The 12,848-nt window shown below is 32.7% G+C and overlaps 1 protein-coding gene and 2 non-coding genes across 5 annotated transcripts; all 3 read right to left on the bottom strand.

Moving 5' to 3' along the window:
* Nucleotides 1-503: 503 nt before the first annotated feature.
* On the bottom strand, nt 504-665 carry LOC127791247 (small nucleolar RNA snoR138). Its single transcript, XR_008020890.1, has one exon. It is a non-coding gene; the product is annotated as a small nucleolar RNA snoR138 (small nucleolar RNA).
* A 67-nt stretch (nt 666-732) lies between these two features.
* On the bottom strand, nt 733-852 carry LOC127791279 (small nucleolar RNA U19). Its single transcript, XR_008020916.1, has one exon. It is a non-coding gene; the product is annotated as a small nucleolar RNA U19 (small nucleolar RNA).
* A 3,769-nt stretch (nt 853-4,621) lies between these two features.
* Nucleotides 4,622-11,712, bottom strand: LOC127790999 (glutamyl-tRNA reductase-binding protein, chloroplastic-like). 3 transcript variants are annotated; one of them, XM_052320736.1, is made up of 13 exons: nt 11,343-11,712; nt 11,126-11,194; nt 10,932-11,018; nt 10,488-10,586; nt 9,613-9,708; nt 9,442-9,507; nt 9,257-9,347; nt 8,915-8,982; nt 8,726-8,791; nt 7,698-7,748; nt 7,262-7,326; nt 6,064-6,144; nt 4,622-5,259 (listed from the first exon to the last, which is right to left on the bottom strand). In XM_052320736.1, exons 1-12 carry the CDS (start codon nt 11,697-11,699, stop codon nt 6,087-6,089), a joined length of 1,173 nt encoding a protein of 390 aa, XP_052176696.1. In that variant the 5' UTR covers nt 11,700-11,712; the 3' UTR covers nt 4,622-5,259; nt 6,064-6,086. The 3 variants fall into 3 exon arrangements, with proteins under 3 accessions (XP_052176696.1, XP_052176697.1, XP_052176695.1); XM_052320737.1 differs by lacking the exon at nt 4,622-5,259 and adding an exon at nt 5,451-5,925; XM_052320735.1 differs by lacking the exon at nt 4,622-5,259 and having other exon boundaries at nt 5,451-6,144.
* Between the last annotated feature and the right edge of the window lie 1,136 nt (nt 11,713-12,848).

Genomic DNA, 12,848 nt, shown 5'->3' with positions numbered 1-12,848 from the left:
TAAATAAATAAAATAAATAATTAAATAGAGAATAGAATATGAAGTGTGATCGGAGTAATTATAGTTTTTGAGATAAAAAAGTAAAATAATTTTTTTATAATATAACATAAAAGAGAGAACGTGTTTGGAGATAGTTTGTACAAGTTGAACAATTTAATTGCTTCAAAAAGTGTCCTTTCATCAGGACTAGGATGAAGATTCATGTCGGGGCATAAAGTATCAAGATTTGAATTAATATGATAATTTAAAAAGTAGAATTATTACTGGAAGATAAGTTTCATATGAATTACGTCAAATATTCGGTTCTGAATGTATATAGATTATGTCTGGATCCGAATCATTTATATCACCCACCCCTAAGAATTAATCCAAAAGCTTGAACACCCCAATATGAATAAAAGAAGAATGAAGATCCATTGCAATTTCTCTGTCACCAATATATTAATGCATGATTAAATTATATACAGTTTACAAATATACATAAGATCCATTGACAAACTGAGAGATATCCGAAGCTACCTATAGGAAAGGTCCAGGGAAATGGATAATTAGTTCCTTTCCCTCGAACAGATTCGGGGAGAGAGAGACACTCACTTATTTTGCGCCTCTGTCTGAACCAAACGGCGGAAGCATGCCTTGCTCCTTTCGGTTATTCAAGAGGCAATGATCTTCATCATTCTTTACGACATTTCAAGCAAAAACACAGAAACCCTAGTTTTTGCAGGTAATTCGAAATGTCTTAAGGCTATTTCGAGGACAATTTGAAGGTTTATAGGAACAAAGAGTCCCTGGAAGGGCCTTAGTTGAGAAGAGAAAATCACAATCAGTTTCTGCCCCGTAACTAAGCCAGAATATGAGCTCTGTGTATAGTGATTCACATGGCTACTTGAAGAGGCAGCTTTAGTGTAATACGCTATATAAAATGAGAATAGAAAGGAAACCCTAGATAATAATGGAGAGAAAGGAAGAAGATAAGGAAGGCATTTGTATTGTTACCTTGGAGAGGATCTGTGATCTGTTAGAACATACTAGATCTTCGGCCCCTAAGGCTCTCGTTTCCTAGGGTTTATATAGGCCTCGTTTCGAAGTACTGTTACCAAAATACCCATCCTCATATGTTTAACAAAATCTGTGTTTGTTATTTAATATATGAATTAGAAAAGTTGTGAAATGAAAAATATTACAAAAATAATTTATAAAAATTTAATTTTAAGAATCAAAATCCTCTCCCTTCCATCTTAACGAAAATATAAATAATTATTTATATAAATATAAATAATTATATCTTTTGTTATTTTTTTTACAAATAAACGTGAAATTTACTAACCATTGTTCATGAGTTATAATATTGATACAATCCCTTGCTTAACAAGAACATTTCTAATGACAAAAATAACAATCCAATCATTTATAAGTGAATAAAAATAAATACCAACTTATAAAGTCTTGATCGATAAATACAAAAAAAATAAATGTTATAAGACCACAACTCATTCAATGCTTCAAATTCAAGCTTCAATAAGATTGATCGGGTAAATCACACTGAAGGTCACAAAATTTTGGCGTTCTTTTCAATTTGGTCACTAAACTTCAATTTCATGCAAAGTGATAACAAAACTTTAAAATGTTTTGCAATGTGGTCACTAAAGTGATTTTTTGATGATTTTTAGTTAAAATTACTGACATGGCGCTGATGTGACCATTGCTATGTCAGCAATTTTGGTGAAAAATTATCCAAAAATTACTTTAGTGATTATATTGCAAAACATTTTAAAGTTTTGTTATCACTTTGTAAGGAATTGAAGTTTAGTGACAAAATTGAAAAGTACACCAAAGTTTTGTGACCTTTGGTATGATTTACCCTGATTAGTCCCATTTTTCGTCTAGACCATAGTATTGGTGCCTTTTAGTTTACATAATGCATGTAAAATGTTAAAAATACCTCTCGTGCCTCAATGTCTCGTCCCACCGCACCTCATCACATTGAATGAGAGGTAGTTTGGTCATATATCTTACTGCCTTAGATGAGGGGTATTTTTATCATTTTGCATATATTATATAGTTCAAAGTGTAATTCAAGGGATACCAATAACATTTTCATTTTCATCTACAGTCATATCTTAATAGCTTTAATATAAGTCACTTTAATGCTTCAATCTCTTGGTTTTTCAAATTAAAGACTTCTTTGAGCTTTCTAGTTGTTGAAGAGTTCAAAATTCAAATTTCTACTGAAGAAAAATACTATTGGTACACATTTGTGTATATCTTGAACTACATAAAAGTGTATCAATGACAAAAAAGTCCCTCATGAGGCACATAGAGACGCATGTGAGGCGAAGGGTATTTTAGTCATAATATCCATTTATGTAGCCTAAGATATACAAAAGTAATGTGCATTTAACATGATTCTTCTAATAAATCACTTTCAGTTATGAATGGGAGATGAAGTCTTCTCTTTGTAGGGTTTATTCTCAAAAGATCAAACCAAAAAATGACTTAATAACAGGTTAGTAGCAAGTCAAGGATGATAATGCTCCAGTAGTAAAGGAAATGATAGGTTTGACGGCAAACCAAAGAAACAACATGATCATTAAAAATTATTTTAGCAAAAATGTTGGGTGATTTAGTTAACTTTTTTAGGATTATTTGTCTAACCTAATCAAAAAAATTTGTTCTTTGACTAAAAACAAATAGTCTATACTCTAAAACTTGATGAGAATAGGCACGTAAAATTTAAGCGTTTAAGATATACATATGTTAATTGAGTTGTGAAATTACCAGTTGACTAGTTGTAGCTCTTTGTCACGAAATTAAATTGAATACAAACAATAATCAAATTGATCAATCACACACGAACACCAAATTTAACATGAAAAACTCAAATTAAGAAAAGCTACGAGTAAAAAGAATAAAATATCACTAATCAAATATTGGTAATACAAAAATAATATAGTTGCAACTAATAGATCTAAAATCATCTATAAATGTACATAAGAAATTATATCCTGATCAGAAGATTTATGAGGATATTTCTCTAAATAAGATAAATCTCATATAAAATCGAATTTGACAACATCATAATTACAGTCAAATTCGAAATCATAATTACGGTCAAATTAGAAGTCACAATCTCAGTCAAATTTGAATTGTGAATTACAATTATGACAAGCTCATAGATAAACAAGAATTTTGAGTTATAATTATCACACTCTCAGAACATCAACCAAGCATTCTATCGAGCTTCGTTAGGCTAGAGGAGTGTCACTAGTTGGCTAGTTAAATATCTTCCAAAAGACTTATAATTTATTGTCAAACTTTAGTTTATTAATGTAAGCAACTAGTCAACTACTTGATTTTTTTAAAAAGAACTAAAGGTTTATGTCAAACTTTTGTAGATTAGTTTGGATCAACTAATTAGTTGACTACTGTGGTTGTTCTTTTTTATTTTTGACTCTAATTAACTAGAGTTATATATTAATCGACTACTTGTAATTCTTATTTCATTCTTTATAACAATGATCAATTTTAATTTGTCTAGTTATAAGTACAAGTCGACTACCTAATATAGTTAAACCTAAGTAACTTTATTTATTTAAACACTATCAATAGAGGTTGTTCTTAAAAAATACAAATTATCTTCTTTAACACTTGTTAAAATGACTAAAATAAATTTATATCGAAATAAGGTAGGAATACTTTTCAGACTAAAATATGAAATGATCAATATAAGATTGGAAAATATTTTAATTTTTTAATTAAATTATTTGTTAAATTTTTTAGAATGCATTGGAAGACACAATCGTCATTTTTTCTTATCTATAAGAATTAAAATATGCTTATATTGAGAAAGAGATAAATAAGCATATTTTGAAAAATTCAAATAAGAAGTCACGTGAGTGAGTGTTGTCAGATAAATTTAATAAATACATTAAAAAAGACAAATATGTTAAATATTTTTCATATTTTATATTTTTTATCTATATTTTTATTAACAAATATTGTATAATTTAAAAATATTTTATTATTATCCAAAACATGAGTAAATATGTACCCTTATAGTCAACCAAACTAATCTCAATCATATTTCTAATTTTATTTTCAACTATGTTATAATTAAATGTTTATGTTATATTTGAAAGTATTATTATAATCCATGAATTGCCTTCGTGGAGTACCAACCGAAAATATAAATAAATAAACAGCCATAAGTCCGGTTGGCTATATCTAGGGCCGGCGCTAGCATAGTGTGGGGTTAATTGACTCTACCAATTTTTTTATTATGTATTAATTATATGGAATTTTAAGTTAATTATAGTTTGATTTATCTGTCCCAACTCCCTTATATATGACCTTATTTTGTGTTTTCTTATATAATCAAAATTTTATTTGTTTATAGAATAAATTAAAAGATACTTATGTTAATAATTTGAGGCAGTGATTAGTAAGTCTCAAAATGATCAAAATGTTATTGTATTTTTCAAACGATCATCGTTTTTCTGTGATTCTCTTGCTGCTCGTACTCTTAATTTCGACAGAAAAAATAAGTCGCAAACAGAAACTTTGTTTTACTGCGTAAGACAAAAATTCGAACTCACGACCTACTGATATAAATTTCAACTTATCATAATTCAACCACTTAACTCGTGCTCTAAAAACTTTTTTAAAACAACTTAATCTATACTTAGATATCCAACCCACCCCCTTTTAAAATATATTTATTTTGTCCTATGCTATGTTATATGCTTATTCATTCAAAACAGTTTTCCAGAGACGGAAGAAGCCGCCACCGCAACAACAAAAAGATTGATCCTCGTCTTGGTTGCCTTTGCCTCCGTTGTTAGGCTGTTGTGTTAATGCAAAGGCGATTGGGATGGGAAATTGACAAAGAAGAGCGAGGGATTGAGATTGTTGGTGTTATTTATTCAAAGGCCAGGCCACAGGCCAACCCTATGGCTATGATGAGACCGTTAGTCCAAGCCCAAACACATGGATGATGGACGGCCTAAGCCTTCCTCTTTTTTTGTTCTTGTTTTTGTTTGCTTGTGCTTCAAACTTCAGTGCCACTTCATTGGCCTAACGGCTTTCCATCCTCCTGAGGTCCATCCAATTCCAATTGAAAGAGGAAAAGGTTCCACAACCTTTGAATACAATATTTATCCAAAGCTAATGCGCAAGCCTAATCCACACCGGCTAGAGTAGTTTTCTCATTCCCATTCTGCTATATCAAAAGAAGAGGTCACTCTCCGTGCTTTCAAGATCCTGCAGAATGATGAATAGGGGCAGTTGGATGAATGGAGGACCCCTGAAATGATCCGTGGCTTAAGAGGATGAAGAATGTGTGTTGCACAGAATACGTAACACATAAAAATGAAGTACGACTCCAATCCAAACGTCAGGACCAGTATGGAATGGATGACATTATATAGCATATGAATAAATGCTCTTACAAATCTGGAAAGGACACGAGCGCGGTCGCGCCCTCAACATTTGTGACAAATTTGCATAAGAGGAAAGAGAATTCACAAGTACTTTCCAAGGATAGCAGATCAAGAAAAAAAAAAAAAAAAATGAAGCATGAGAGAACTCAAGAAAAAAATAACTAATTCCTAAGACACAAAATAACCATTGAGGTTATATGCAGGAAAATTTTATGACCTGTCGTTCTAAACACTATACAAACATATTAACAATTGTTGAAAAAAATCAATATTTTATATTTTTTGTACAAGGGGGAGAGAACACCCCATTCCTCCATCTGTGAGTAATTTTGCAAAAATATCAACAAAATATGCAAATGTTTGTGTGATATGAAAAGAGTACGGGGCTGCGTTGAGTGGAGGAGTGACCTTCCAAGGGGGAGAAAGTAGATAGTTCCATGCTAGAATAGCTATCTTATTATTTTCCCAGACTTCAAAGAATGAGCTTCTGATTTCACCGCAACAAGATGGTTGGTTGAGTTAATATGCTATTCAAAGGATGTCCATGAAAAGAGACAGGAAAACACAAGATATTTTATGCAACGTGTCATATGATACAAAATGCATCAGGTGTTTGGAACTGAACCTCATCATCCTTCATTAATAGAATCAATTAACTTGAGACTTTGCAGCTTGAAGCATTTCAACTATAAGGGTCTTCACATCTCTGCAAAAGTAAATAGAAAAGATACTGATGGGTCAACATGAAAGACAGCTAGCCAAATATTAACACACTTGGCCATTAGTATCATAATCAATTTATCAACTTCTATCATCACTTTAGAGCCAAGTCACAATGCATTGGGGAACATAAATGTGGGAAACCGCACACTGCTAGTCTGTGGAGGCAGCAGCCAGGTAGCTCTTCTGTAGGTAGTCTAATAAAACAGGCATCGGAATGGGGAGAAACCATTACCTAACCCATTCCTTCAAATGGAAGCGTGAATTGTGTAAGTCATTATTCTTTATCACTGGCATTCATGGATATATACAAGAGTTCACACACAACAGCGACATGGTCCTATCTATGGTCTTACAATATGGACCACATCGGTTTAAGTAAAATCTTGGGATACCAGTTTAGAAAAATCCACAGCAGCACAAGTACTAGCATGTCAGCTGATAGGGAGTGATTCAGCCCTTGCCACTGGCATTACTTTGTTTTTTCATTTGACACACTTTCATAATATTACACAATTGTCCAAAAATGATGAGGAGTTTATTAAGGATGATATTTAAAGAATTACGGTGTAATGTTCAAAATGAAGAAATGCATCCTGTGTTTTATGCAATAGTAAAATCGATAAGCTAAAAGGAAATTTTATCGAACGGCAATTAAACAACTTCATTATATGGCATCAAATATTGGCAAAAGCACCATTATGTGCAAAATATAAGTGTATTAGAGATGAGAATATTAAGGTGAAAGTGTCATACAAAAAAAAATGATAGAATTAGAAATGAGATTATAGTCAATAAGGTTGAAGTGACTCCTATAGAAAATAAGATACTTGAGCATGATTCAGATAGTTATATGAGAAGAAGAGCGAAGACCGTTAGATATTCCTGGGAACAGAGTGGACACAATGTAACAAGTTTTTGCAAAAGAGGTAGAGAAAGAGCTAACAAAAACGGCAGAAACTTTTAAGAATGATGTGCACTATAATGGCGGAGAGCTCATGGAGCTATGCTGATGGTGATCAGATGTAGTGTTGTTGTGTAGCAGGTTAGATCAACACACAAACATCTAAGCTGTAACAGATCAATTAAAATAAATGACTTACTTTCTATCAACTGCACGTCTAGGGAAGGGTACTCGTAGCTTAAAAGTATCCCCTTGATAGCCAGCCTAAATACACATATTAAGCACAAATGAGCCTTGAAGTGGCAGAACTACATAACAAGAGGGGGAAAACCGGAAAAAAAAAAAGGTACAAATCAATAGACTCTGTCTTCAATAAAGGAAAAGTTTTCACTTAGTCTCTAAGGGAAAAGCAATATTGATTCAAGCATTCAACAAAAAGGAGCTACTTTCAATTTTATGAACTTGGAGCTGAGAAAAGTCCTAGCTCTTTAGGACAAGACAATAATTTCAACTAGAAGTTACATCAATACAACAGAAGGAAGATTTATGTATATAAAATATTTTTTCATGATAAGTGCAAAGTCATGCACAAAATTAGGAATGGAAAAAAAAGATAGTTGCAGGTACACCAGTACCTTAACATTGAAGCCAAGACTGTCCAAATCCAGCATGTGAGCAAAATCCACCTAGGGAATGGAACATTAAAATGTGAATAAAGAATGCATATGCTGTCTGCAACCACTTCAACACAGTTAATTTGCCATATAAATTTTTTAAAAAAAGACACATTCTTGCATAAAAGAAGCAGTAAGGTTCAACATCCCAACCTATTGAACAAAATTTGACACTCATAAGTAATTTACTACTGGAAAATTTTTGATCTATGGTAACTGTGCAGAAAAAGAAGGAAGGTTGAAAAGTTGGTAGGATTCTGATGTAATCCATCTTTTCAGCAGAACATCATAGAAATTAAGTGATAAGAAAATGATCCTGCTCCAGTGCTCCTTACCCAGAAAAAGAAAGAAAGAAAGAAAGAGAAGTCCCTTCTCCAGTGTAGTGTTAACAATATTCCAGGACTAGAAAAAAATGCATTTACAACAGAAAAGATAACTAATATTGGTGAACTCTGTTTGCATTTATTACCAGATCAATTGTTGGATCCACCTCTGTTATAAAACCCGATGTCATCACAATTTCCTAAGTAGTTGGCACAGAGGAACCAAATTTCATTTCATTCCTATTGAAATGGATGAAAATTTGTATCCAAAGACATAGACACAAAAAATTAGTGGAAACTGAAATTACAAAGTTCCCACCGAAACAAATAAAAGAAAACTGAAACCTGGCAAAACATTAAAAAAACATTCTGAAACAGCAGGTTTTTGGACATCATGAAGAACTCCTGAACTGAAGATCTATTGTCCCTTCACTTGACTTTTTCATATATACATTTATCTTCTTCTTGTACCTTTGCAGGTTGGTTTTTGACATTCATTATTCTTGAGTTTAAATATATACCTTAGTCTCTTAAAGCTTAATCTTCTGATTTTATGTTTAATGATCCAATTCAACCCCATTCTTGGATTGCCTAGCTAGTAACAAAAAACCCTCCCAGCTACTTGTCAAATAAACATAAGTTGTTTAAAGTAGTTATCCTGATTACCGGAATTGATGTTGAGTGCTGCACAATCAGTTTGGTATCACCGCCATGATCTTTATTCATGTGAGACTGCCAAAAAATTAGGCAATGAATGGAGGAGGAGGTAAAAATAAAATATGATGAACAAGAAATATGCGCCAAAAGCAGAGGAGAAGGGAGGGGGGGCGGACAATGGTATCAGTCATTTAGTACCACAATAGGCTTGGAAAACTGATATATAGGATCCACTTTTGTGGCTCTATACTCCTCTTTGCTAAACTCTGGAAGTGGGAAGAGAAGTGAAAACAGAAATAGGTGGTAAGTAGAAAGTACTAACATGGCTGATCAAATATGTAAAACAATGAATAAACAAACAGGCTGCATAATCATTCAGCAGGAATAATCTGTCATCATTATCATTGCTGCCTTGTTGTGCTCAACTCAAATGACAATGAAACCATCAAATTGTTCCTACCTCAAGTAGGTAGTCTTTATATTTTTCCAATGGACTTACAAAAATAAAAGAAAGCAAAATTTGGTAGATCAAACACAAACCTCCTGAACCCAGTGAAGCTGTTGCAATCCCTGAAACATAATGTATGACTTTGGGCTCAATACGCAAAAATTGGAAGTCACCAAAGTCAACCTTCATATCAGTAGGGTCGTCTTATTAGTTCTTCTAAATGACTAGAGAAGTAGACTATCCCATGTATGCTAAAGAATAGATACACAAAAGTTACCCAGAATGCATTGGGATGCCTAGCCAAGTATACAGTACGTATTGCTTCTCTATCTTTGTCAGAGACCTACACAGTTTACCAAAAGAAAAAAAAAAATTTAATGCTCCAAGTAGAAGGTCTTGGAGGGAATGCATAACAGAATAAAATGTTACTGAAACGTTATTGACTTACATAAACAGCATCACCATGCAGGGTTATAACTAAATCAGTCCTATCCTCGGGATCTTTTGCTATGAGCAATGAGCATTTTGGATTAGCTAAGAGGTCCTGTGACAGGAAGCCAGTATCAAATAATCTACTTCCCATGAACTATAAGATCACTAAAAACAATGTTAATTAAAAAAACAAAAAAATTAAGAAAATAAAGATACTCCAAGTATTTGCTTTAAGTCTTGTCACAAATTGACAATGAGGAAAGAGAGTATGAATAGGACATTTATTAAAGAAGAATAGAGGGATTACAATACTCCTATAGGGTTATTGATCCGATAATGGTTGCTTTGAGTAATGGTAAAGGTTGTTGCCCCATTGAAATCTGAAGTTGCATATTACAACCACATAAATAATCTTCTCTCCACAGAGTGAGGATACATAAATCCAGTGAACTAGGTTATCCTTTTAGTGATCAAGCTTATCAGTAACATGTAAGAAGGCATATTCAAAAATAATGAATTCAGAAATTAGTTGACCATTTTAATAAGACCGACCTAAAAGTTACTTGGCTTTTTTGCATGAATAATAGTTTAAAAATAACTCCAGTTCCTCATTCCCTTTTTGCTGTCTGCTAACATTCAGTTAAACAACAATTGATTAACTTGTAGGGTCTAGAAAAACATACCAAGCGTTTTATCCTACTATATGGGGAGCATGCAGGATCTACAAGCACATATATTTCGAATTGTTTAACCTAACTGTATTTTTGAACCAGATACAAAACACTTCAGAATCATGGACATCTGAGTCTGATCTGAAGCTGTCATTTTGAATAATCCCTCATATGTGTGTGTGTGTGTGTGTGATAATAAAATTTAAAATCAAGAACAAACCTTGGTATGAACCGCCAAGCTGCTGACAGCCAATATTGGAGACCCATAGGCATCACAAGCAAAGTCCACCATTGAACCAGACGGGTAACCTTCGTGCTTCTACAAATTGAAAAGGAATTTCAATAAGCTCTGAAGGTAATGAACTAATTGTAGAAACAAAAAGGTAAATTATGTCTGCATGAATCTGTCAGCATTCAGAAAATAAAAATACAGCAGATATGGCCCTTCTAGGGTATAGTTATACACAAAAAGTTTGCTTTGGACCATTAGAATGCTGATTAATTATATTAGTTATCCAAAAACAAAATAGCATACGTTCTAATGCATATCAGACACAATAACACCCCGGGGCCCTTCTTTTAAGGAAAATAAATGAACAAATTGGAACATAATCATGACAACCATTTGAATTTGAGCATCAAACATGAGGATTGGAGGGAAAACCTGAGAGAAAGTAGAGAGCATGCCGCGTGAACTGTGATCTAAAACAGTCCGAATTTCTTCAAGAGGAGGCAGCCTAGCAGCCTTTTCCTGCAGTCAAGACAAGCATATATAGTTCCTTCTAACGATATAAACTCCACATATACCTTAGGCTACACATATTACAAGTTTAATGGTAGAAAGGAAAATAAAAGTACCTGATGATACTGAATGAGCTGGAAAACATTTAATTCAGAACTAGTAGAAGAATCCGCAGCTGACGCACTCTGAAACAACAAATCAACAATTTCCACCAAAAGATTACATTAATAAATGATAAACTTGCTAAAGAAAAGGAGAATTAATTGGGCGAATTGAAAATGGTAGAAAGTAAAGATAAGTGATGAAACCCTATGATAGATAGATCATGGGGACCTGAGTTGAAGAAGAGGCCATGGCGATTGTTGTCGGAGAGAAGGGCTCCGAGTGGGAAAATTGAGAAGAGAAAGGGCTGAGTCGGGGTTTTTGAGTGCCGATGCTGATATTTATGATGCCGCGGGCATTAATAATACGAGGAAAGTGGCGGCGGCCAATTGACCAGCGACGAATTACGCAACAGGAAGGAGCAAGAGCCACCATTGTCTTCATTTTCGTCTTCCTCACTCTACAATTCAATCTGGCGCACCGACCGCTTTCCTTTGTTTTTTTTTCAGAGTTTTCCGGTTCAACTTTAATGTCCAGCTGCTTGGAGAGTACACTGCGTTTCAGGCGATAGAGAGAGAGAGAGGGCATGGAGTGGAGTATACGGAAGTAGCTCTTTCGTCCATGTTTTTGATAAATTAACGAGCTTTCATTCATTATCTTTAACCTCCATAATTTTGTAATTTCTTAATAAATCTTTTTATCTTTTTTATTAAGAAAGTTGATGTGGCTAAACCAGCGTCAGCTCGGATTGGGCCCAACTCATTACTAATTTAAGGGTCTTTTAAAATATAAAAAAAAAAATTCTTTTATTTTTAATTCTTTTTTATAACAAATAAGACTAATTTTTGAAAATATCTTGAGGTCCCTTTTTGTTTGAAGGCCTTACACAGATTTTAGTGACCTTACCCTTCAATGATAAATTTGGCGCATTTATAAAATAGACAGGTTAGGTAACTTCATTAATTTCTTAAGGTAGTTGTTAATAAAGATATAAATTGAAAAAAATAAAATATAAACTTATTCAGTAATCGTTGAAAAAGAAGTCACGTGATTTATTATCTAAAATTTTTCAGATAAATTTATCTTTCCCATTCAAATAAATTTATCTTGATTCTTATAGATAAAAAACAAATGACATATGTGTCATCTAGTGTATTCAAAAAAATTTAACAAACAGTTTAATAAAAATTTTAAAATATTTCTCAACTTTATCTTGATCATTTTATATTTTAGTTTAAAAAGTATTATAATATTATCTTGATACAATCTTATTTTACTCATTTTAACAAATACTATTCAAGTAAATAGCATTTTATCCAATATTAGTATAAAAAAAATCTAGGCTAATAACTCATGGAGACATTTATAACAATTTATAAAAGCAATCCTCTTCAAGGTATGAATATTTTAGATCAAAATGGAAAATATTATTTGTCTGGTCAAGAACACATAAATAAGATAAGTGACAACTATTTTACCGTACCATTAGTTATGGTTAAGATATACAAAAGTGCACTCGTTAATAAACTAAATTCTTTTGTATTTATTATATACTTCCATCACATTTTCTATGATGACTTAACCATCAAATGACCCTCTTTGCAATATCATAGGGTCTTTTTATTTTTTATTTCTTTTGAGTGCAAATACCTCAATAGTCAATACACGACACGAGTCATCACTATTTCTCTTTTGATCAAATTTTGACCATCATCAAGAATATTAATGGTAATTTAT

The sequence above is a fragment of the Diospyros lotus genome, chromosome 14, assembly GCF_014633365.1.
Source record: "Diospyros lotus cultivar Yz01 chromosome 14, ASM1463336v1, whole genome shotgun sequence".
NCBI classification, from domain to species: domain Eukaryota; kingdom Viridiplantae; phylum Streptophyta; class Magnoliopsida; order Ericales; family Ebenaceae; genus Diospyros; species Diospyros lotus.
The sequence above is the reverse complement of the archived record's forward strand: the minus strand, read 5'-3'. Positions and strand labels throughout refer to the sequence as shown.